At 39.4% G+C, this 27,089-nt stretch overlaps 1 protein-coding gene across 1 annotated transcript; it reads left to right on the top strand.

The window, feature by feature from the left end:
* The first annotated feature begins 564 nt into the window (after positions 1–564).
* hnrnpl (heterogeneous nuclear ribonucleoprotein L) lies at positions 565–26,381 on the top strand. Its single transcript, XM_086098538.1, has 14 exons — positions 565–809; positions 1,274–1,392; positions 7,242–7,479; positions 7,827–7,914; positions 8,194–8,288; positions 8,372–8,444; positions 15,656–15,691; positions 15,908–15,976; positions 16,047–16,294; positions 18,710–18,831; positions 18,935–19,136; positions 24,830–24,887; positions 25,609–25,704; positions 25,792–26,381. Exons 1-14 carry the CDS (start codon positions 687–689, stop codon positions 25,851–25,853), a joined length of 1,629 nt encoding a protein of 542 aa, XP_085954664.1. The 5' UTR covers positions 565–686; the 3' UTR covers positions 25,854–26,381.
* The last annotated feature ends 708 nt before the right edge of the window (positions 26,382–27,089 follow it).

Below are 27,089 nucleotides of genomic sequence, written 5' to 3'. Positions count from 1 at the left end.
TTTTCCCCCATGCGGCCCCTGAGCTAATATGAGTTTGACACTCTATTTCAAAGGTGAGCATCGAGGGCCGGAGTCCTGCAGGTTTTGCATGTTGCCCTTCTCCAACACGGCTGATATATGATCAGCAAGCTCTGCATAAGCCTGATAACGATCCTGTTGATTGGAATCAGCTTGTGTTGGAAGTGAGAAACCTCCAAAACCTGCAGGACTCCGGCCTTCAAGGACCGAGATTGCCCACCTCTGCTCTATTTTTATTTATCTATTTTTATTTATTTTTAATTGTACTTAACTTTTAAATGAACAGAGATTTTGTCAGGTACCTATGCAAGATATGTTCTTGAGTGTAATTTTGTGTTGGATTGTGTCAATAATAAAAGTAATAATAAAAAAAAAAACAAGAAGAAAAGAAACGGCATATGTCTAATCTGTACGTGTGCTCGCGAGATGGGATGGGTAAAATGGCCGCCCTCTGGCTTCAACGGCTTGCACGGGAGCGTATGGGTTATCGGCTATCCGGTAATATATACAGATCAGTGCGTAGCTCCTAATTTGTGCAAGTGGGATGAAATGTGGGAGTTTAGTCATAATTATTTTTCCCCATTTTAGAAACGTGGAGAATGTTTTGTTTCCCTGTCAATAATAAAGTTAGAATATTTGAAACCTGAAGCTACGTTGTCCCGTTGATCATGAATGCAACATTAGCCTGGCACAAGGGGCAGGACAACATGGCTGCTGCTGCGGGCCGCTTCTACGGAGAAGGAGGCAGAGCAACAAAAAGGCAGAAAACTGAAGACGGGGGGATGACAACGGTTAGGCGTGCCTTCTTGCCGCAATAATTAATTGTTAATGCAATTGTTGTTATATAAAAAATTGGCTTTGGATACCTAGACATCGCTACCCAAGACCTTCTTACGCTACAGTAGACAAGAAGCTAACCATTAGCAAACACATTTGTCCATACGCTAGTTAGCATTTTTTGTACTAATCTGTCTCCTGAGGAATTTAGGTAATTTGGTGGACCAGTCGTCAGAATTAAAAGATTGTTAAAGCTCTAAAATACAAAATCAATCATTTGTTTTATCGGTTTGACGTCCCAGTCGACTGTTAATAATTGCTAATATTTAGTGCTAAGCTCAATGCAATTTCCATTTAAGATACCACATTTGGGCCTAGTTTTACATGCTATGTGTGTTGGTGGAGGCGAATTCATTTCCCACATTCCTTTGCACATAATTTATGAGCCGTCTAGCGTCACTGATGATATTGTTTTCAGGAGAGCTACGATGATCCCCATAAACCTTTACCCTCGCCAGTGGTGCACATCAGGGGTTTGGTTGATGGTATTGTGGAGACTGACTTGGTGGAAGCCTTGCAAGAGTTTGGGACAGTCAGGTATGAATCCCCTGGAAGAGTTGTGAAGTAGATTTTTTACAAGTATTTCTTATTGAACCTTCCTTCTGTAACTTCTTGAAACGCTGGTTTCCACGACCGTTTTGACAGAAGCCATTTGAAAAATAAATCATGTTGGGTTAAAATGAAATAATTTTTACTCAAGTATTCCAAACCTGATGTACACACTGCAAATTTGTGGCTTACTGTATTAAATTCAGCATTAAAGCTGCTTAGCAAGTTGATTTATTTTGAACCCAGGAAAAAACATTGACCAATGCCAAGGATGAGTAGATGGGTAATCAGTTTACCTGCAGAAATCCTCAACATTAATCCAGCCCATTTGATTGAAAAATCCTGTGTGGAGTGATGCAGTTCCACTCCCAATCCACTAAAACATTGAAAATTATTTTTTATTTTTTATTTTTTTCCTTCCGTTTTAGTGGCAATGGGTTGTAGTTTCAAATCAAATGCCATTATGAGATTTATACTATGCTTAGAAGGTAACACCCCTATCCCACTGAGTTGCGAGCGTTGCCGAATGTTGCGAAACGTAAATTCGACAGGGTTTGGAATTGGTCGGAATATGTCGCATTTGTGTTCGGAGTTATTCGTAATTGTCGCCATTATCACAAGGAATCCATTGTTTCACCAACATGCGCATTTGCTCGTGATCCCGTCGTGATTCATCGTAATTTGTCATAAATGTGTTGGCAAGGTTCTTTCCAAGGTCCCATTCATAAATTCACTGACGCCCATATACTACGGTGAGAGTGTGTTTGTTTTCAGGCGGAGTGCGCTGCTTGGAGATGTATGGTTCTGCCTGCAATAGCACACGCATTGGAATCATATTTCAAAAACAAAGTGTTTGTGTTGTTCCAAGTGGTCAATGTGCCCCAGCCCCACCACGGGTAGTGCTGACCGTCAAGCATGCAGATGTTGCCACGCGGGTATATATAGGCTCTATCAATGGCATCTGACTCCCTAACCCTGGAGAACCCAAGAACCCTTTTCTTCTTTGGAAAATTATGAATTATACATGAAATGACTGCTATAAGTTCACTGAACACCAAAATATATGTTTTTTCAATTTTAACCCTTTTTTTTTTTTTAACTAGCTCAGATTTGCTAATTTATCAAAAATATATGTATAAAACATACTCCTAGGCATTCTGCAACATGATATGAAATAGATTAACAAAAAAAACAAAATTTGACCATCTGATGGTTTGCTGAGAAGATGGTTTTGTTTGGATTGATTTCCAGCTCAACAAAATTGCCATGTTGCCAGCCATCTTGTCACCACCACTCTGGCTCATGTAAGTGCAATATTCATCCACTAGATGACCCCATGCAGGGGTCAGAAGTGGCACTCTGGACTTTTGAAGTAAAATTTGTAAAAAATAAATAAAAAAAAGGTCTTTATTTGAGTAGCAGAATTTATAGGGGCCAAATTTGACCCCGTGGGTTCTCCAGGGCTAAACTAAAAAGGCTTAAGCCAATTAAGTGTCAAAATGATGTACGCTGTCATATTGGAATTTTTTTGTGCAGAGCGTTCTCGCTATAATGTGGTGTGCACAAGAGGACAAACTGCCCTGTTCATTTTGGATTTATTTCCTGGACTGTATTGTGCTATAAAAAAATGCCAATGGCGTATCGGCATAATTTAGATAGCACTCCTACCCACTCAGGTTTCATATATTCTTCCTTTGAGAAAGAAAGAAAAAAAACTCACAGGTGACACACAGCAACCAGTCCGTTTTGGTGGCATTATGAATGAAAAGCGTGTAGCCGCAAGATGGCACAAGCTAGTGTCTTCTTGTGTCAGGAAGGTCATCCGACGTAAAAACGTTGGCCATATCAAACATGTGAATCAAATATATGACTTCCATACCGGATCGGTCGAGGCCCGGGTTAACAACGACCGCGATTGGTGCTGTTGACCTACAGGGTGCTGGTGGAAATTGGACTACTGTTGGTCAAAGAAGGAGAGGAAGAAGGTGTGTCCGTAGGACGAAAGAGAAGATGAACACCAATAGTCTAGGACTGAGTTTGACTTTGAATGTTGGAACGATGACGGGGAAAGGTAGAGAGCTGTTTGACATGATGCAGAGGAGGAAGGTGGACATACTATGTGTTCAGGAGACCAGGTGGAAAGGTAGCAAAGCTAGAAGTTTAGGAGCAGGGTACAAGTTGTTCTATCATGGTGTTGATAGGAAAATAAATGGAGTAGGAAATATCGTGAATGAGGAGTTTGTTAGGAACGTCCTGGAGTTAAAAAATGTCAGAGTGATGAGCCTGAAGCTAGGAATCGAAGGTGTGATGATCAACTTTTAGTTGGACCTTGATGAAATGATGCAGAGCATCCCTAGAAGTGAGAGAGTTGTCATTGGTGCAGACTTCAATGGACACGTTGGTGCAGGAAACAGGCGATGAGGAGGTGATGGGCAACTTTGGTATCCAAGAGAGGAACGCAGAAGGACAGATGGTGGTTGACTTTGCAAAAATAATGGAAATGGCTGTCGTGAATACTTTCTTCCAGAAAAGGCAGGAATATAGGGTGACCTACAAGAGTGGAGGTAGGAGTACACAGGTAGACTACATCTTGTGTAGACGGTGTAATCTGCAGGAGATCAGCGACTGCAAAATAGTGGTAGGTGAGAGTGTAGCCAGACGGCATAGGATGGTAGTGTGTAGGATGACTCTGGTGGTGAGGAAGACAAAGATGGCAAAGGCAGAACAGAGGACAAAATTTTGGAAGCTAAAAAAGGAAGAGTGTATGAATTTCAGGAAGGAGTTGGTCAGGCTTCCAGATGACTGGACAACTACAGCAAATGTGATCAGGAAGACAGGTAGGACAGTCTTTGGTGTGTTATCTGGAAGAAAAGGGGATAAGGAGACTTGGTGGTGGAATGAAGTGGATCCAGAGAAAGAGGTTAGCTAAGAAGAAGTGGCACACTGAGAGGACTGAAGAAAGTAGAAAGGAGTACAGGGAAATGCAGTGTAAGGTGAAAGTAGAAGTGGCAAAGGCCAAACAAGGGGCTTACGATGACTTGTATGCTAGGTTGGACAGTAAGGAGGGAGAGACTGATCTATACAGGTTGGCAAGGCAAAGAGACAGAGATGGGAAGGACGTGCAACAGGTTAGGGTAATACAGGATAGGGATGGAAGTGTGTTGGCAAATGCCAGTAGTAAGATGGGAAGAGTACTTTGAAGAGTTGATGAATGAGGAAAATGAGAGATAACGTCTGGAGTGGCAGAGAAGTATGTTCAAGTGGTGCAGGACATGTATGAGGACTGTAAGACAGTGGTGAGGTGTGCTGTAGGTGTGACGGAGGAGTTCAAAGTGGAGGTGGGACTACATCAGGAATCAGCTCTGAGCCCCTTCTTGTTCGCTATGGTAATGGACAGGATGACAGACGAGGTTAGACAGGAATCTCCGTGGACGATGATGTTTGCAGATGACATAGTGAGAGCAGGGAACAGGTGGAGGAGAAGCTAGAGGCGTGGAGGTTTGCCCTAGAAAGGAGGGGAATGAAGGTTAGCCGTAGCAAGACGGAGTATCTGTGTGTGAATGGGAGGGACCCAAGTGGAAAAGTGAGGTTACACGGAGAAGAGACCAAGAAGGTGGAGGAGTTTACGTATTTAGGGTCAACAGTCCAGAGCAATGGAGACTGTGGAAAAGAAGTGAAGAAGCGTGTGCAGGCAGGCTGGAACGGGAGGAAAAAAGTCTCAGGTGTGATGTGTGATAGAAGAGTTTTAGCTAAAATGAAATGAAAGGTTTTTAAAACTGTGGTGAAACCATAGATGTTGTTTGGTCTGGAGACAGTGCCACTGATGAAAAGACAAGAGGCAGAGATGAAGATGCTGAGGTTCTCTTTGGGAGTGACCAGGATGGATAGAACCAGGAATGAGTACATCAGAGGGACAGCATATGTTAGAGGCTTTGGAGATGAAGTCAGCGAGGCAAGACTGAGATGATTTGGACATGTCCAGAGGAGATAGTGAGTATATTGGCAGAAGGATGCAGAGTTTCCAAATGCCAGGTAGGAGGTCTAAAGGAAGACCAAAGAGGAGGCTTATGGATGTAGTTAAAGAGGACATGAAGGTAGTTGGTGTGAGAGCAGAGGATGCAGAGGACAGGGTTAGATGAAGGGAAAAGCCGAAAGGACAAGAAGATGAATGAAAAGCGTGACTGATAGTCACCAAAATTATGCATATATGTGCTGATGATAGTCTGAAAATAAATATTAGAACTAAATTCGCAGTTTTATTATTATTATTATTATTGTTCACGTCGTGATGACTCCCAGCCGCTATAGACACAAAACAAAAACACGATTGATTGTCACCAGAATTTGTGAGTGTATGTGCAGACGTGATAATCATAGTCTGGAAATATTAGAACGGAACTCGCAACATTTGTGATAATACTGTATTTGAAAGTGTTCATTATTATTATTATTATTATTCTATGAATGTGCGGCAGCGCTTCCATCTTAAATATTATCCAAATTGTTGCAAGCTTCGTTCTGATATGTTTAGACAATGATTAACATATGCTTGCACTTGTACTCATAAATTTGGGGGACAATCAGTCATTGTTTTCATTCATAATACCACCGTAAGGGCTGGTTGCGCATGGCTGTGTTGCATTCTGCCGCAGTCTCGTCTACAAATGTCTTTTTCCCCCTTTTTTTCTCCAAGGAAAAGTATGAAAAACCTGACTGAGTAATATCAATATTAGGGCAATATACTTTGATGACACCATACTCATTTTTATAGCACAAAATTAGACCAGGAAATAATTCAAAATTAACAAGGGGTTGCTTGCACGCAAACGCGTCACTGCGATGACTGACTGGACCCCTAATAAAAGGGAAATAAAAAAATAAATAATTTTAATCTGTCTTGTGGGTCAATTTGACTAAAATTTTAGGTTAATTCGCACGTTGTCTCAAATGTCGCTTTTACAACGCAAACACATCGCAGATGTCTCAAAATGAACGACAACCTCATATTTTGCGAATTCAACCTTTGAAGCGTTCGGCAATGTTCACAGTTCAGTGGGGTAGGGGCTTAAGTCTATGACATTTAAATTTAGTGTACTGTATGTTGACACAAGAACAAATTTAGTTTATGTTCAAAGTCCATTTAAATGGGTGGCATGGATCAGTGGTAGAGTGGTCGTCTTGCAACCCTGAAGTTGTGGGTTTGGTCCCATGACAAGTACCCTTGAATAAGATACTGAACACCCAGTTGCATCTGATGCTGCGTCATCAGTAGGTGAATGAGTAGTAGAATGTAATGCGCTTTGAGGACCATGTAAGGGGGAAAAGCGCTATATAAATGAAGTACCATTTACCATATTATTTGTCAAAATGATCCCCACTCACAGTCTGAAACACAGCTAACACTAGTTTGCATTCCATTCCAATCCAATACTTAATTGCTTACCCTTTTCGTATTGTCTTAGGCATGCAAGCATGAAAATCCCTCACCTTTCGGCGAAATTTGCCATTTTGAAACCATAATAGGTGCATATTTTTTAATGCATATAAAGTAGTCAGTTACAGTTTATATTAAACATTTTACCATTTTTACTTTACATACTAATTATCAACCTCAACCCCAAATCCCTGTTGATTTAACTCAAGTTTTGTTTTTTATTATTAATGCTGACTGCCGTCGTAGTCTTTTGGTTTAGATTTGAAAAACAAACGCGGCTTTATTTTTGGTTAAGGTTAGTGCAATTTCCAAATATCAACAATATCAACCCCATTTATTATGAATTTTCAGCTTCAGTATTTTGTAGTTTCTTACTGATACGGCTTGTATCTCCCCTCCATAGTTCTGTGGTAATGATGCCCAAGAAGCGCCAGGCCTTGGTGGAGTTTGAGGACATGAATGCATCCTGCAATGCTGTTACATATGCAGCTGAGAACCAGGTTTACATTGCAGGTCACCCTGCCTTCATCAACTATTCCACTAGCCAAAAGATCTCTCGTCAAGGAGACTCAGATGACACGCGGAGTGTGAACAATGTGTTGCTACTCACCATCATAAACCCCATCTACCCCATAACCACGGTAAGCTAAACATGAAACCAGTGTAATGTGAGTGATTGTGTTTGAATATGTTTGCAGACAAAATTGAAAATACAGCAGTGCTCTGATAATTTCTTCATATACGTTTTGTTGTCAGTCAAAAAAAACTTGCATTTTGTATCATTACTTAATAAATAATGTAATTTAACCTGTTTAGATCATGTGACTTTTGTAATACAGTATATGATTTTTGAATCATTAAAAATAAATATTTGCGTTATTGAAGATATGCATATTGTTCACTTTGTGGTCCTCTTGGATGTATTTAGAGTGCTTATGTGTGCATGCTGGAGTGTTGTTGGTTAAATGATTCAAATGTTCTTCTACAGGATGTGTTGTACACCATATGTAACAACTGTGGTCCTGTACAGCGGATCGTCATCTTCAGAAAGAATGGTGTTCAGGCCATGGTTGAATATCCTTTTTGTCTTTATGCATTTTTTTTATTTACGTTTTTGTAGTCATTTGCTTGAATGTCTCATTGATTTGTTTTTGTTTTTTTTATTCATACTGGTTGCTGCACTAAAGGGCTATTATTATAAGAAAGACATATACACCGTATTACATGTTAATAACCTGTCACCTCCTGTATGTGCCAAATTGTTTTGTCTTTGTAGTAAACATTGGCTCAAGTTATCTGCAGTGACTACCAACCTTTCAAATGCTCAAATGTCGCCTTAGCTTAAGTTGTCACATTTGACTCAGTCCAAAGTGCCCAGAGGGCCAAAGCCTCACTCAATGGGGCAGACATCTATTCTGGTTGCTGCACACTGAAGATTGAATATGCCAAGGTATGTGTAAGACAGGCCATGTCATCATTTGTACAAGTGCAAATATTTACTGTTGGGTTTTTGTTTTGCAACAAAATTCACAGCCAACACGCCTAAATGTCTTCAAGAATGACCAGGATACGTGGGACTACACAAACCCTAACATGAGTGGCCAAGGTAGGCTTGTCCCCATTCCTTCCCCTTTCTATTTCCTCTTTACCTTTCATGCCACTAGTATTAGATGTTAGGTTTCTCTACTGTGGGAATATTGCCTTTGATCACTATTGATTTGCTCCACTCACTCACTGACTCGCCCACCAATCTTGTCAATCTTATTGTTCCAAGGCATTATTCCCTAATCATAATTTTATGCATTTTCTTGCTACTCAGCAGGCACACAGTAAGGGCATGAGGAGTAATCTCATTGACAGCCATTATTTTTTGTTCAATGCATGAGTATATACCAGTGCACTCTAGTCACAGTACGACGCACATGTATACCATTTACCATTTAGGTCCACATTCCCTCAAGAGCATGACACAGCTGCACAGCAAATAATCTCTGCCTTTCCCAGTCCAGTAAATACTTGCAAGTGTGATCACTTCTAGTATTCTCAAACATATTGGAGATTTTATTAATTCTTTAATGTAACTCAGCATTTAAGAGTCCCATGAAATGGATTCTGATGTCAGTATTTTATACCTACTTTATAAGTCAAGTATTTACGCTTGATGTTTTAATTCAACATCCATTTTATATTATAAATATGGTGAGACGACCGCTGCACTGACCTATAGTACTGTCACAAAACATGCTTTACCCCTACCAATTTTACGAACATCAAAGTATTTTGTTCTTATGACCACATTGGCATGAAATAAATAGTGAATGTAGTTCATCTATACAGTAATTTGAAAAAATAAAGAAGTAGCCATTATGGCGAGGGGTTGTGTTTGTCATGTTGCATAGCAATAGCTTGTTTTAAAGCCATAATAAACATTCTAATCAATACTGTTACATTACTTGAATGTCGGATAATTGATCAAGTGAGCGCATTCTTTGCATTACATACATTAAACTACTTTAAACAGATTTGATTTACAGTATTGCCATTACAGGCTTAAGAGCTTAGTTTTTGAATTATTCAATGCTTAAGTCAGGTACAGAATAATTCTTATGTGAATTAAAGCTACAGTAGGCTAAAATATGAGGGTCATTTAATAAATAAGGTGCATTTTTCTGTATAATGACTTCTATACAGATAGAAGCTTACTTTGTTTTTTTCCCAACATAGTCTCCCAGCACTGTCACACACTTGTCCCATCTGTGCACAAGCTTCCGTATTCCCTCGGCGTAAAAATCTTTGGACTGATGTCTCAGCCAGTCGCTCACAACACTTTTGACTTAGTCACTTTCAAACTTCTTTTAACAATTAAGCCCACTTGTAGACATTTTTTTGCCTGAAATGTGGCACCATACACAGTTGACATTCTCCTATGAGTTTTAACTTGTTTGCACCTTTCAGCAACCAAAAACTTAACTGACCGCTGTTCAACCCTGGAGCATGCTTCTTGGTCGGCCATCTTTGTTAATTGCCAAAACTCTCAAAGTTTTTCTTTAATCTGCAAAATAAATTAAATCCATGTGAAAAAGAAGTAAAGCATAAATATGAAAAAAAGTAAGCTTCTCTCTGTATTAGAAGTCCTTATACTGAAAAAATCACCTTATTTATTGAATGACCCTTGTAGTTTTTGTTGTTGTTGTTTTTTTGTTTGTTCTAACTGCACCAGTTTAAAGTAAAACAGAAAAATAAGAAGTTGACTTTTTATATATATATATATATATATATATATATTATATTATTTTTTTACTGGAATCTTTGTTTTAACATACTGGGCACACTGTTCAAATATATGCCGTGGTGTCAGTTACTGTATTTTCCGGACTATACCGGAGAGCGGTCAGTGGCCCACCGGGAAAAAGGCAGCAGTGGTGGGGTGCGTGGCCAGCGCGGTGTGCGGCGCGGGGGTTGTGCTGGCGAAAGCGGTGCGGCGGGCAGGCGATCCCGTCCACCATCCTGCTGCCCCGCGTGCCCGCCCCCCGCAAACAAGTCTAAACTCTTGGTCCAGGCCGGGCCCGCTTTCATGTCCGTAACGGGCCTCGGAACCCTTCCGTTGTGCATGTTGGCCGCAGGTCACAGTGCATGGAAAAAGTAGTGGTTATAGTCCGGAAAATATGTTATTTAACTGTAGGCATTTTCTTTACAATAGCGTGTTCAATATGCACCCACTAGTTTAAACCCTCTATTCTGATTAATTTTACATTTGTGGATTAATATTAAGCAGATTAATCCATCCGTTTTCATCAATCTCAAGGCGCTGCCATATTGTGCTGTACTGCCCTCTGTTGTCAACTGAAGTTGATGTCAAAATGTTCTCAGGCTCATGTTGCAAACATCACAGCTCACCTGTTTTCCATGTTGGGTCATGTGATGTTCACAATGCCAGCCTGACGGCATGATGACATCAATTTCAGTCAACAGGAAAGGGCGGTACAGGACAAAATGGCAGCGCCCTAAAAGTAATGAAATTGATGGATTAATCTACTTAATTCTTATTACACAGTATTATTCAGAACACCGTGTTAAGATAACTGAGGACACATTGAATATAGGATTGCAAAGAAAATATTTACCTCGAATTGTTCCACTTTAAAGGAAAACCTGACTCAATTAACCTTTTTCAATAGTAAAATATATTTTGTCTATAATTAATGTAATGTCATTATTTTTCATGAGCAATTAATACCTTGAACTCTTTTACTGCCAAACGTTATCCAAAAAACAACCCCTACAGTGCCATCAGATTTTGAGCATTTTCACTCAACTTTCAAAGCAAACAGAATAGTGTGTGCTACATAAACATGGTGGATACAATATGAAAGATTGGATTCCATTATTTTATTAGGAAAAAAATGTAGGTTTGTATCTTATTCCGTTCTTTAGTAATCACAATTTGAAAATAGGTAATTTGAGTGACATCAAGCGAAAATGGAAAAAATAAGGAGAAAACAAGCATTTTGTGAAAAGATAAATTTTCTGCACAACAGTCATTTTGACACTAATATTTTTTTGTTTAGTGACGTTCTGTGAATTAGATTTAATTTGACAAAGGCTTTGATCATTCACGTCATCTTTGAAAACGTTTTATTTCCTAAGATCCGCCATGTTTTCATGTAATTTGATACCTGGGATCCCATTGAAAAGAGATAGTGCTGCCATCTGCTGGCCATAGTTAGTGGGTGTTTTTGGATTTTCCAAACCCATTCTCAAAGCAGTGCTGCACAAGACGTTGCACTGCCCATTCGTCTTTGTGCTTGGAGTTTTTCACTCTGGAGCCGGAGAGTCATCTTCATGTAATTACTGCATAGCTTGCCACTACGATAATCATTTGTTCCATGCTAGCAAACATAGTAACATAACATCATCACAGCGTTTCAATATAGAACGGAACTATGTAAAAAAATAAAGTCAGTTAGCATGATAAACAAGTTTTACCTTTACATTACAAGGTATATTGTCCCCCAGTGTGAGTGTAGCATCTTGTCCCAAAGACCCAGCCAGCGACAAGCTTTTAAATCAGCCCCTGTGCAGGAGGAGAGACGGCATTGACTACATTATGATATAGGTCGCGCGCTGTAAATTCTGGCAAAGTCGGCGATTTGATTAATTTAGTAAAAACAGCAGGCGACAGAAGGTAAGGGGCTGTTTTCAAACTAGCAATCTCCAACTTAAGTAAATATCTCGCTCTATGAGTTCCGACTAAATGTGCAACTTCGACTGACAGGCGAACTTCAGTTGAAGTAGTAGATTCTATGGCTCGATGGGCAAAAATAACTTTTAATTTGTAAAATGACAGTCGCTAAGTTACTAAGGCTACGTTCACACTTATGTACTGTTCACACTTATGTACTGTTCACACTTATGTACTGTTCACACTTATGTACTGTTCACACTTATGTACTGTTCACACTTATGTACTGTTCACATTACAAAAACAAACGCGACATCTAATGTGAACGCAACGCGTGCGTGATGGAACTCTCATGCGCAAAGAGCGCACGTCGAGTGACGTACACCCAAAACGACGTCATGTTGCAGTGTTCATGGAAATAACCCGACTCGCAACTTTTATCAGTGTCATGCAAATTTAGCTGTGCCAAAGTACGCTACAGATTGGTGGAATCGTTTGTCGGACGTGTTAGGAGTGTTAGGAGTTCGATTCATGTGTCTTGTCTGCATACAGCTGTGCGAACGCCCGCACTCCTGGTTGGCTGCTGTTCTCTGCTTTCTCGTGCGTCAGTTTTGAATGTGCTGTTTACAAACAACAACAGAAATCCGTCGGACTTATTTTTTCATCTCATGTCGCCAGAGTAACGAGGTTGGAGGAAATAATAGAAATATTTGGGGGAAATGAGGAAACACTCCTCGACCTCCTCATTTCATTGAGAAGTCTACCGAAGATGACGTTGCGTCATCGCCGTACGTGATGAACCGTCTTGAGGGCTGAATTTCTACTATCGCCACACATGTCAACATTATGCTTCATGTTTCAAGTGTGATTAAATTAAAGACAAATAAAAATGTAACACTGTTACTCAAAACAGCTTTGTATATATTCACAGACGTGTCATTAGTCTCCCTTCCAAGCACTCTCTTCTGCCCGCGCAGAGCGCATATCGGGCTTTTGATCACGTATGAATCGGATGCGTGCGGATGAGCGTTCGCAGTGCAGACGCATCGCATACATACCCGATTCATATCCACATACAAAAGAGGCCCAGGTCGAGTGTGAAAAAATCAGAATTGTACCGTTCACACTGCATGAAAAAATCAGATACTTGTGAAAAAAATCTGAATTGAGCTGCTGTGTGAACGCAGCCTTGGTCACGTCCACTTCCATTCAACAATCACTTCCTTCCGCCATCTGGCAGTGCAAATGGTCAATATAGTGGGCGTGTTCTAACGTCAATTCATGTTTTTGGTGGTAAAAGAGTTAAAAACAAATGTTGCCACTTGCTGTCAACTGAAGATGACATCACCTGCTCAGGAAACGGGTAACGACTAATCATGGCTCATTTGGCTGACAAAACCCAGAAAACAGGTGAGCCGTGATTGGTTGTTAGCTATTTAATTCCTATGTCATCTTCAGTCCACAGCAAGTGTTTTTAAAGGTATTCATTTTACATGAAAAATAATGAACTTGCATTAATCCTGAACAAGATATTAGCTTTTACTGCTGAAACGGTTTAAATCGGTCAAGTATCCTTTTAAGGTAGGTAATATATTGTTCCTATTTAGTCGGTAGTACTCGGTACACTTCCAAAACTGGTTACAACTAAGCAAGTTTGGCTGGGAAAAATCTAAAGGAGCTTGACAGACACTGTGTGTGGTGTCCAGAAGTTTTATGTTCTATTTCTGCTGCCCTTTAAACCAGAGGTACCCCTCGTGTTCTGGCCGTGCAAACCCATATACAGGCTTACTGCATTTTCAAAGCAGACACATGCTGCCAAAGACACAACAACCTCTACAGCAACAATACAACAGCACCCAAAGCCATAAATCATGTAAATCTACTCTTTGGGATACATTGGACACAGTGGGACAACAAACACTGGAACACAACCTCAACGCAGTACTTCCTCAGTTCGACACCTCTATCTCCACTACAAGGGACTGACAAAGGGATCCACAGAAATATCCAAAGACCACCACGCAAACACCTCCTATACCCAACATAGTCCCAACTTGATATGTTAAGCATCCACCACCACCTGTTTACCAGTACAGCACACCTTCAGATCCTTGAGGAGCAACCACTTTTGACAGTACATTGATGGTCTGGGCAGGTTGTTTTCGGCTGCACTTCCTAGCCCTCGGGCTCCTGGGCTATTCCTTCTGTAACACTACTACAGGGATCCAGAGAGGAGTTTTCAAACACTCACCTGACAAGGGAACAGATGACACAAAAGAGGCCCTTCTCTTGTCGAAACAATAATACAGCACGCTGCCACCTTCCTGTGCCAACACATGACACTACAACAAGCTGAATATCCACGCCTGCATACAGTGCGGAACTGCCATCACAGCACATCATCATGCACTAGATGCCTCTTCGCTTTTTCTACAAGTGGCCAACCGCCATTAAACCAAATCAAAGAAAGCCATTTTACATGAGAAGAAATATCCACAGGTGGGGGGTTGGGGGCGGGGGGCATGAAGACACAAGCACGAAACATTGATCAAGCATACGAGTACAGATGCAAACAGATTACAAATCCTCTTCAAAGCGCTACATTTTTGGACTGGTATTCTGTTTTTCCCTTTACCTTCCTACCCGTTTCCCTTCTATCTGTGCTGTTCTGTTGTTTCATTTTCCTTTTTTTTTGCACTGGCCCACAATGATGCCTAACACCTCCCGTGTGATGCAGGTTTGGCTCAGTGTGTCTGTGGACAGACAGCCCACTCTCAAATGATGCACTAATCCTGCTTTGTGGTCAGCACGGTAAGCTGGAAACGCTTGTCATCCCAACTTTGAAAAAATAAATGAAATGGCAGAAAGCAAAAACCAAGCTTGGATGTGTGGTTGTACTTATCTTTGGTGGTGGGGATGCAAAGAAGGAAGACATGAAGAAAAAAATGGAGAATGAGTTGAGAATGGAGGGTAGCATCCTTGCTGAAGACTATCCCCTACCTACCCTACCCACTGTGTCCAATACTTCATGTATGGTGCTGTAAGTACTGCTAAATGACATTGATGTAATGGTTAAAATCTGACAGCTACTGTGGACCAGAATCAAACTTGCTCTTTACTCAAATTGCTGTACCAAAATAATAGCTGATAGCAGTAGTAGCGTAGAAGTAGCCATTAATTACATGATTACTTATGACAAACTGGTATAATTGTCATTATAATTGTGAAACTGTCATGTGGAGACTTTATTTTGTGCCTATAACATATTTTAATAAATGTATGCCGTAGTTCTGGTTGGATTAGGTAATGTGCGGAATAATAATTGTGGCACAAAAAGTGTTAACCCGGTACTTTTTGACAAATAGAGATCAAATCTTTTTTAGAACAAATTTGAAGTGCAAATGATGTGCTCTATTGTGGTTAGAGTAAACAAATTAATGATTATAGTACTGCATACTAGAATTTTGTTTTGTTATCATATGAAATGTTTTATGTAAACTGTTGCGTACCAATAATTTCATTTTGTTGTCATTATTAATTGTCAATGCTGTAGAGTAATGTTCAGGCAATGTTGTCAAATGCATGGTTTTTCCAGTTGTAACTTTTTTTTGCCATGTGTATGTGTACCTGCACAGATGCTGATGGTGAAGGCAATTGGAACAATTCACAAGGTGTGTTTGTGTTTATACTAGGATGGCAGTTATGAACAAATCTCCATTATGTCATTAATTGGGTTACAAAATCATACCTTAAGTCAGTGGTTAAGATGCAAGCTCCTTCTGTTGCATGTCAGTCACCTAGCTCCATAACACAAAGCCACCACTGTAATTTTCCAGCATGATATCTTGTTTAGAAGCTCTTAAATTGGCTTTTTTGACTGTACGTAGATCCTAATGCAAATCCAAACAAGCGTCAGAGGCAGCCTGCTCTTCTTGGGGACCACCCACCTGATTATGGTATGGTATTTCAATCTGATAAAAAACTTAGGAATACTGCTAATGTTGATTTCCCCCTCTTACTATAAAGTTGGCCCTCAAGGAGGCTATCATGGCTACAATGATGACAGCTACGGACCTCCTTCCCACCGCATGGGGCCAGGTATGGCCGGACGTGGTCGTGGTAATCAACGCTATGGCGCTGGCTATGGACCGCCGCCCCCCGAGTACGGCCCTCACGCTGACTCGCCCGTACTTATGGTATATGGTCTTGAGCCCTCAAAGATCAATGCTGACAAGGTCTTCAATATCTTCTGCCTCTATGGTAATGTGGAGAGGGTGAGTAATATAACAGTACTCCTCTTACTAATCCCTTGTAAGAAAAGTGTCTAATTTTGGGGTTTTAGCTTTTTATTAATATAAAATATAAAGCATATGAAAACAATCACTGTGAGCTGAAATTGCACCCAATTGTCCAAAACATGTTGAAGTTCAAAATGGCACCGTCCAAAATGTCAAATTTATTATTGTCATTATTATGTGTGTGGGAGAAATTTTTAGTGTATACTTGCGTAAAATTTTTGCCCATTGACTCCCATTATAAATCACAATTTTTCATGTTTTTTTGATGCACTGTACACCTGATGTGTTATAGTGCATTTCCCGCGATTACCCAATTTGTCCCTTCACTGGGGCATCAACTAAACGTAGGATTTTTAAAATTTTATTTTAGAGTCATAAAAGCCTTAATACACCAGATGCCGCTAGAGCGAATTATCATTTTTGGTTGAGCTACCTATGTCCCCATTCAAAACAAGAAAGCATGCTCAGGCCTGTGAGCCTTTGCAGACGCATTAACAGTGACGTGCACATGTGTATGTATGTTTGCTGAGTGTATGTGCGCACATGCGTGAATATTCCAATTTAAATGTGTTTTTTATATATATATATATATATATATATATATATATATATATATATATATATATAAACGGTATATTCAATATAAGGTATAAATTTTGCCGAAGGTAGAGATTTTACACGTGCATACTGTGAGTTGTAAACAAGTGCGCATAGCAGAAAAGAAAGGAGAACAGCAGAAATTGGACGTGACATCTGTTTACTGAGGAAGTTGTAGTCAAACGAACAGCAGTATGCTTGACATACTAACGCGGTGAGAGAAGCTTAATTTCTAAATAAATCCCACGTTAACAAGTAGTGTGAGATAAATGCATTGTAGCGCATTTTACGGATGCTAGCAGCAGCAAGCCAACCACGCTAGTTAGCAGTGCTAAAGTTCCTCAAAATCCCTACTGTGGTTCTGACGTCACTTACCAAAATGTATGGGGATAGATTCAGAGAGGAAAATGGTGTGCTGCTAAAGCACAGTTTACATTTTAAGTAAAAAATAAATAAAATAAAAAAGTTGATTATATAAAAATGAAAACCAGTTGGTTGTTCATTATTATGTGCAAATGTGTTTTTTGTCTTCTAGTAGTTCTTTAACCAATCAAGAATATATATTTCTATCCAAATACTCATTATTCGCTAGAATTTTCAATAGGATATCTGAATACAAAAATATTTGACAATATTCATTTTTAGTTCGTTTTGTGGCATGCACCAGAGTTTCTCCACCACGCCAACCTATCAAATCTAGCTAGCCTGCACACCGCAAGCCATACTGCATATGCATAATTTTGATTTGAGACTTGCACAATAAATGTTATCCAAAGTAAATGTATTCTTTCATTGTTTAAAAAACAAATCTATTTAGCTTCTATAAAAGACTATGTAAAGCAGTAAGCAAATTATTTATTTTAAAAAGCAACACTTAATTCTATACCCTGATGCAGTTTATACTGTGATATGAATTTTGGGCCATATCGCCCAGCCCTATACTTGTGCCTTTTGGACAATATTGCTTTTATTGTCCATAGAGGGCAATAAAAACAAATCAATAAAAACTATATATGTATGGACAGGTCTGATGCCACTGAACATTTTGAGTTGTCGCAAGTAAAAAAATATTCAGAAATGACTTTGATATCGCATTTCTAATAGTGAGCCAAATTTTGGCTCATTTTACCTGTGTTAAATTTTTTTTACATTACTAATAGTAGTAATATGACAAGTTTGCTCCATATGAATTATTTGATTGTTACTAAGTATGAGATTCATTTTTCAAAAAACATTTTTTGTTCAATGCATTTTTGTAGAAACTTTATTTGTACGTACGCCGCCATTGTTGTTTACGTCGCAACGCATTCTGCGTGGTGACGAATAATGGGCGCTTGCTCTCTGACGAGCAAAGCCAAACGGGTATGCAGAAAACTAGGTAAGCCTCCATTACTTTCCGAAAAGGACGACCAAAGTCTCTTGAATCCGTCTGGTCAATGATGAGAGCACGGCCTGGAGGGTGACTTTCCCGATCGCATGTTGTTTCTTTAGGAATGTAACGAAGGCCTACCTAGCTTTCTTTATACCCGTTTGGCTTTATTCGGTAGAGAGCTAGCGGCCATTATACGTCACTACGCAGAATGCGTTGCTACCTAAACAATGGCAGCATACATAAAGTTTCTACAAAATCTATGAACTGGAAATTATTTTTCAGTAATGAATATCATAGTTAAGTTAGTAACAACCAAATAAATCATATGGAGCAAAGTTGTCATTACAGTCGGGGTTCCTTTGCATTTGACTAAAAATAAGTCATTGGTTTGTGTTGTCAACAGCATATGCTTTTTCCTGCAGGTAAAGTTCATGAAGAGCAAACCTGGAGCCGCAATGGTAGAGATGGGTGACTGTTATTCTGTGGACAGGGCCATCTCTCATCTTAACAACAACTTCCTTTTTGGACAAAAACTCAATGTCTGGTAGGGGCAGTAGTCTTGAAAATGCTATTATCTTAAAAAAAAGAAAATGAAGTCATTACTATGTTCAATATCCAGATACACACTTCTTGTCTTTGCTTGGTAGTGTGTCCAAGCAGCAGGCTATAGTGCCAGGACAGAGCTACCAGTTAGAAGACAACAGCAGTAGCTTCAAAGACTTCCACGGTTCTCGCAACAACCGCTTCACCTCACCAGAGCAGGCAGCCAAGAACCGGATCCAGCACCCCACCAATGTCTTACATTTTTTTAACGCACAGCCTGACATCTCTGAAGAGATCTTCAACCAGGTTAGAAAAGCCGCAGGGCTTTATAGTGCATTGATCTGATCAAATGCTAGGTTTTTGTGATTAAAAAAAAAGAAGAAGGTGAGAACAAAAAATAATTTAAAAACTTTTACAGGGCAAATTAAATAACATATTAATACCCTGGTTGCATAAACGTGCACACCCTCAAACTAAGATTTTGTTGCATCACTTTTACAGCCCTCACTCAGTCTTCTTGGGTTTGAGTGTTTCATGGGCATATCCTGACATGGCAATATTTGCCCACTCTTTGCAAAAAATTTCCAAATGTGGAAGATTGCGAGAGCATCTCCTGTGCACAGATGTTTGATCGGATTCAGGTCTGCACTCTGGCTGGGCCATTCTAAAACCTGACCTCTGATGAAACCATTCGTTTGTTGATTCGGGTATAGTCTTGCACCAGGACCAATACTGCATCGTGAATTGAAGCTGACAAAAATGGCACAATACCATAACTTCCAAGTAGTGGTACTTGAGGGCAACCATAATAAATACAGCAAAAGTGCTTGAATTGTGCTAAACCGGGCTGGCGTGCAGTGCGTCCGCTAGTGTCTGACACACGACAGGTTCGATTCTTCTCATGTAAATAAATAAATATCCGAGTCGTTATGTGTAATTTGTTGAGCTGTTCACGAATGGGTGGTAATTCGGGCATTCAATGGGTGTGGCAAATTAACACTCGAATTATAATTCACGGACTCGAATCAAATTGTGTGACGTCACAGGAACCGACATTTCTTTATATGGTACTGTTTAGCAGGGGTGCATTTTGACAGTTTGACAATAACGGATATGAAATTAGAGGTGCTCGTAAAGCGAGCCACATTGAACTACCATCTGTTATGTTGTCAGAGAATGTGTTTTCCAACCGGTCACTGAAGTGCACATGAACGTGATTGGCACTTATGAAGGTGAGTGATCCACTCTTTACTCTAGTGGCTGCCATGTTTAACAGGGAGTCCCGCGATGGACTATGTTAAAGCCCCGGGCCCGATTGTTCAATTCTCGGTTATTTTCACCACTGTTTAACCCCTAACCGCTGGTTAAATTCTTAACCCGCCGTTAACTAACCGACCGTTAAGTATGCGTTGTTCAAAACATGGTTAGTCGCGTTGTTAGTTAACGGCACCGTCAAAGTTAACAGTGCCGTTTACGGCAATGGTTAGCACAGATATGTCCCACAATTCCTCTTTTTGTTTACTTCCGGGTCGGTGAAAGAAATGGATACTATCCAAACAACCAACCAAACAAACGTTATTCAATCAATGGTTAAAGCAATTTAGGAGTTTTTGTGATTTTTTTTTTTTTTTTTATTCAATTCTTAAATATAATTAAAAATAATTCTGTGTGTATTTTCAGTGAATATTGTGTGTTATATTTTTGTAGCATAGAATATTGCTTAATATTGGTTTTGTTTGATTTTGTTTCTCATATTTTTGTACGTTTTTTTTTTGGTCTAACGTATTGTAATTTTTTTGTAATATTTTGATAGAGTTGTTTTTAATTATTTGTCTTGTTTTTGTATTTACAATTTTACGTACTTCTAATATGTTTGTATTTTTCATCTAATATATAATTATTAATAATATTTGTAATTACTGTTTTAAATTAAAATTATAATTATTATATTAAATTTAAAGAAATTTAACGTGAATAATTAGCCGCTGTTCAGTGTTGTCTGATTGTTGACGTGAAAGCAAACAAGAAACATCACAGGTAACCTCTCTTTGAAATCACCTCCCACTAAATGTTAGGCAAGCCCCCCTCTGTCAAAGTTTAGAACTCATCTTAACTCTATGACTGCCAGACGTTTTCAGAAAAGGTATGCTGAGTGCCAGCCGATTTAAGCATTTTGACTGATCTTTTAAGGTCCACAGAAAATTTTCTGTTTGGACTATGGAAACACACATATTACCAAATGAAAGATTGAACTTTCATCTTTCATCAGAAAAAAAAGTTTGTTTCTACCTTATTCCTTTCTTTAGTAATCAACAATAGAAAATGGTTAGTTTCACCCAAATGCGCTTGTTTTGGACCAAAATACGGAGAAATTAAGCTTTTAGTGAAACTATATTATTTCATGCACTCTAGTGAATTTTACACTTCTTTTTGTCCATGAATGATGCCACAAACACCTAAATAGGGCTTTACTTCTATAAAACACTACCACCAAGAATGAAAAAGTGTTTTTTGATAGCAAAATACGTTTATTTACCTTCAACAGTGTAACAATTTGGTACTATTTACAATTATGTGGATGTTTCAACGACAGTTTTTCTTTTTGTGTAACACTCCCCTGCGTGCAAGGAGACGCAACAGGATTTGCACAACAGATTAGTTTCACTGCGATTGCCTCGTCGCGTGCAGAAGCTACACTTTCTTGCCGGCCGTTTTTTCCGGGGAATAGCAAGTATATACTGCAGTGTGTGTTGCCATCAAGTCTACTATCAGGATCATGATACGGTTACGTTACGGTGGTGTTACATCTGGCTTCCTCATGTCCTTCAGCTCCTATACCGGGTGGTAGATGTTCTGATCCATCTTATCCACTCCATTCATGGTGGCATCGTAGTCCAGAACCAGTGTCTTCTCCGTGATCAGACTGTACCCGCTCCTCCGATGAATATGCATTGGACTCGGGGTACTCTCCATCGCCCGATCGAATGTCCGCTTGTGCAGCTCCGCGTTTTCCGGCGTTAGCATCGCTAGCCGGTGAGGCTTTATGACGTGAGAATAACGGCCGCGTCAATGCTTCCAACTGTGGCGTCAACCTCGGGAGTCACCATCATCATCATCATCAATGTGCATTGGTCGATGCTTTTCGACTACTCTCCATCGTCCGATCGAATGTCCGCTTGTGCAGAAGTGCCCGGTCGGTTCTGATGCGCGTTTTCCGGCGTTAGCATCGCTAGCCGGTGAGGCTTACTACGTGATCATAACGGTCGCGTCAACGCTTCCAACTTTGGCGTCAAGCTCGGAGTCACCATCATCATCATCGTCGACATCAATGCGCTTTTTAGTATTGATCGATGCTTTCCGTCTTTGAAAAAAAATGCTCAAGCGTGAGCTGCTTGCAACCGGTCGCCATTGTTGCTTCATCAGCCATTGTTGCTTAATCAGCCATTGTCCCCTCAACACTCTAGCTCCGCCTCACGTCTTCTACTGACGCCCACCCAATCTTGTCCAAAGAGAGTCATCGCTGCCATCTAGGGGCCAAAATGAGTCATTATACTAACTAGATCTGCTTGATACTTTCAGCACAGCTGCCCAAGGCTTTCCTCCACCCGTTTCCAAAAAAACCCCAAAAAAACATAGTGAACGTCTTTTAACGTCTATGGCGCCCCTCCGTAGGTTTTTACTAAACGTTATTTAACGTTTATGGCAGTCAAAGAGTTAAAAAAACACATTTTTATTCTTTCTCTTTTGACTCATCATGAGACTTGGCATTGTATTACTGCTAAGCGTTAGTGTGTGCGAAACTCTTTCAGAATAATCACCAATGTCAAAGTCAAGCCCTCGATATGCTCTCTTTTTCTTGCGCTCAAGGAACATCAGGAAAGGCAGCATTAGCCACGAATGCCGAGTTAACCACACTGTTAAAGTTAGCGGCGGTCCTTATGTGTGTTAACTCTAACAGCAAGTTAACAGCCAGTTAAAGTTAACAAAGCTTTGAACAACAAGATAACAGTGCCGTTAAAGTTAACGGTCGGTTAAATCGACTTAACCAGTGGTTAAAGAAACAACCATGTTTTGAACAACCCGGCCCCGATTGTAAAATGGAATGTGCCCTTTGTATCATCACACGTCTGATGTTGGTAACAAAATAATCTGCGTCAAATTCGCTAAAGAAATAAAATAATGTTTATGAATTTGAGCCAAACACACTCAAGATGTTTCAACATAAGATGTTATCAACATAGAGCAAGACTCCTCCAAGTAGCATGCAGACAAAACCATCCAGCACTACGGTTTTACGCCATCAAAGTGTGCAATAACCAATTCAGATTCTGTCGTCCCAGTTGGCCACAATGCACTTAACAGACGAAAATGAGTTTGCAACCGTGGACGCTGGCTGTCGGACCGAAACGAACTCGCTTAGCATTAGCTAGCAAGAACAAAGCTGGATGTGGATGGATTAAAAATGGACCTAACTAAAGACAAAATATTATCAGGGTGACGGCGCGGAACCTGGAGCATAGATTAAGTTATTTGAAAAAAATTTCCATGGGGTCGGTTTTATGCTGCAACAATTCAATATGCTTGAATGAAACAAGTGAATATATGTCAGGCTGAGCAAACGTATGATGATCTTGCGCTTTTGAAGCACTCCATTTACCATTAAATATTGTGATCAAATTGGATTTTTCATATGTATAACTATAAGCATATAGTGATTAAATCATTCCTTTGACACCACGGCGATGTAATTTTTAAATGAAATATTAGGTATGTTGCTGGCTATTTTTCTAACGCAGAAGTAAAATGCCTGGTTCAGTAAAACCCCGCCTCTCCCTGTGTGGTTGCCGCGCCCCTTTCGTCCTAAACTAGCTGATGCGCAAACCGCCCACAAAACAATGGAGCGCTGTTTGAGCACTCCTCTGCCACGCAAGACCGGCCAGCCCTTGCAGTACAACAGTGTCTTTTTTACATGTGGAAATTGGATAGATGTTCAATTCTTCAATAAACATTTTAAACAAAACGACTCCTTGCCACAAGAAATGGTGGGGGAGGAGAAAGAAAGAAAGGGGGGGAAAAAACCTGAGTGGGACACAAACCCGAGATGTGAGCGGGTGAGCGCGCTAACTACCTCACAATTCGTTCAGTTAGGTTCAACAGCGCAGAAATTTAACTTGTAGATATTAATCATATGGAGCAAACTTGTCATTACAGTCGGGGGTTCTTTTTAAAACACAGAAACTAGCTTAAAACACAAACATATTTATTGTGCATGTAAAAGCATGTGGATCACTCAGTTTTTTTGCGCCATGCAACAGGTAGATGTTTGTACCTAAATAATTGTCATCGTTTGTAATATACTCAACTTTTGTGGTTCATCTATAATACGGAGATGATCATAACGAGTAAACACTGACAAGACTTGCTTTCTCACGAAATATGAGGTGCATTCAAAGACAGTAGGACATTTCAAACCCAGATAAAAACACTTTATAATTGCATTAAAAGTTAACTTAAAGCAGAGATGGCAAATCCAGGTCCAGAAAGTAAAGACCCTGCCACAGTTTGGCTTTAGCCCTAGGTGCTAGCTAGCTAACGCCCATGGTGCTCGTTTACCTGCTAGGGAGCTAGCTAAAGCTAAAGCCGAACTGGCAGGGTTTTTACTTTCTGTACCTGGATTTGCCACCTCTGACTTAAAATATCTAAACAATGTGGGCTTTCTTACACGATAAAAGCTGATGTACAAGAAAAATTATGGGCGTTAAGTCACTTTGCTGTTTTACTACTACTTACTCTACTTGTGCAACCACTTGCCCTCTAAAAGATCCCCCCCCCCCCCCACACACACACACACGATTAAGCAATACAGGTCATAGATTGTATTAATAGTGTAAACGTTTTAAAATGTTTAACTTGGGTTATTGTTTTTTTATATCGTCTGTAGCAATAAAGTTCTTAGTATTGTAATTGTGTAATGTAATAAAGTTGTTTTCCCCTTCTAGGTCTGCGATGAATTGGGAGTTAAGAGCCCATCAAATGTGAAACTTTTCACTGGGAAGAGTGAGTATTTTATTTAATTTTTTGTGTTCACAATTCAGCAAACATATTTCATCCCGTACAGACACAAAGAAGAGTGAGTAATTGATATGAGTATAAGATGTTTTTGACATTTCTGGCATTTGTGTTCATAAATAACATTTTGCGGCAACTGGTCTTGCCTCTCATCCAAAATCTGATTTTAATACTGTACAAAACTCAACATATTTATATTGAATTTATTTTTGTATTTATTTTCCTGAATATAGTGTTATATAATGTAAAGGAGTGAACAAAATGACAGTATATTATTTAATGTTTTTATGTTGCCGGTGTTTGATTGGACACCTATGTCCACATTTAGTCAATTTAATATTTTTTCCACAAAGCAATACTATTGGTGATTCCCCTGTTGTTTTTACAAATTAATGAACCAATCTATAGTGTTGAAAATAGGTTGCTCTGATGAACGATCAACTGTTGAATAACTCAAAAAACATGCTATTTGTTGTTTAGTTTCCTGAAATATAATTGTACTGGAGATACTCAACTGCGACAATATTGTACATTCTTGAAACGCATGATGCCATTATGAGCTCATATACACACAAAGGTCTGGAACCAAACAATCGCCAATACAAAGCATTGCACACTTAAATAAATAAATAAAAACAACACACACACACACACACACTGTGATGTATTTTAGTTATATATAATTTAAAAAAAATACCTACTCAAACAGGCGAGCGAAGTTCATCAGGTGTGCTTGAGTGGGAATCCATTAATGATGCCATGGAAGCCCTGGCAATGATGAACCATCACCAGATGAAAAACCCCAGTAAGTATTTACACAGATTGCATTGCAAATCATCGTTTTAACTTTCAATATGTATGTGTACAATGTTTTTGCCTTTTCTTTTTCTAGGTGGGCCCTACCCGTACACTCTGAAGTTGTGTTTCTCAACCACCCATAATACCAGCAGCTAAATAGAACCGCTTCAATATCACATTTTATTTCTTTGCATAAATAAACTATAATGTAGTTCTGTTCTTATGACCTGTTCAAATGTTCACTCACTATTGACACAAATAGAATTGTTGTGCTTTACTATATTATTTAAGTGATTATAGTATTTCTTCTTTTCAGTGTATTATCAAAATCCCCAATCTGAAATATTTAAATAATAAACTCAGCCTTTTTTTCTTTTCTTTTTTAAATAGAGGGATTTCACTTAGAAAATAAACATGCATTATGTATAAGTATTTATTGGCAAGCTGTGTTTATGAGCAAATTGCAGTTTTCTGATTTTTTATTTGTAGTTTAGTTGGGTACCTCCTGTACAAATGATCACTTATCTAGCAGTTGTCATGTTAACACTAAGAATAAATAAAGCATCTGGAAACGCTGCAGAAGTTCAGTTTTGCAACTGTGACCAAATGGGAAAGCATACAAGTCTAAACAATACAGTACACTATACATAATGCATTAAATAAACGTGAAATACAGATTTTTAACATTGTGTTTCAATGTTTTAAATGTGCTTGAATTCTGTATAGCAAAATTATGTGGTTGACAATGTTACACATTTACTCTTTGTTGTTTTTCGATTTGCCGCGGGAAGTGAATTAATTTCTGATTATTTCCAAGCCACACATTTTAAGTGATGCTACATAGTTATTTGACTTCAATGTTGTTTTTCGGCATAGTACCTTTCAGATATTAAAATATAAAGTTACATCTCTAATCGCCTCCCGATGTTAGTCGTAATAAGGATGTCTGGATTGCATTTGTCTTGGTATAGGTGACCAACAAACGTTGGTTTGAAGGAATTGGCTGCCTTCATGTGGTATCGACATTATGGTAAATACCACCTGTCGAGTATAAATTTGCACGTGAACGCCCCCTCGCGTTGTATTTTCCACTGGACAGCTAGAAATTTATTTTGATTTCCGAGTTGAGATAACCTTCCAAGTTTCAACATGGCGGAGGACAATGGCAATAAATATTAAGGCCGTTGTCCGCTAGCCGGGTGTTTTTAGAATCTACACAATAACGTCGCATAAACAATTCAATGTCCTGTCTTTTACAACTCATATTTGCCGTAATCGTTCGGTTTTACGACATCACAACAAAAGCACATGAACAGAACTCAGGTGTTTCTTAGAGTTCATAAGACTACAACTCCCATGATGCCTCGGGCCGTAAAGTACGTAGGTGTTTCC

This window comes from Leptonotus elevatus, chromosome 16 (assembly GCF_054856555.1).
Source record: "Leptonotus elevatus isolate MCC_2025b chromosome 16, RoL_Lele_1.0, whole genome shotgun sequence".
NCBI lineage: Eukaryota > Metazoa > Chordata > Actinopteri > Syngnathiformes > Syngnathidae > Leptonotus > Leptonotus elevatus.
This window is presented reverse-complemented; position numbering and strand designations above follow the sequence as displayed.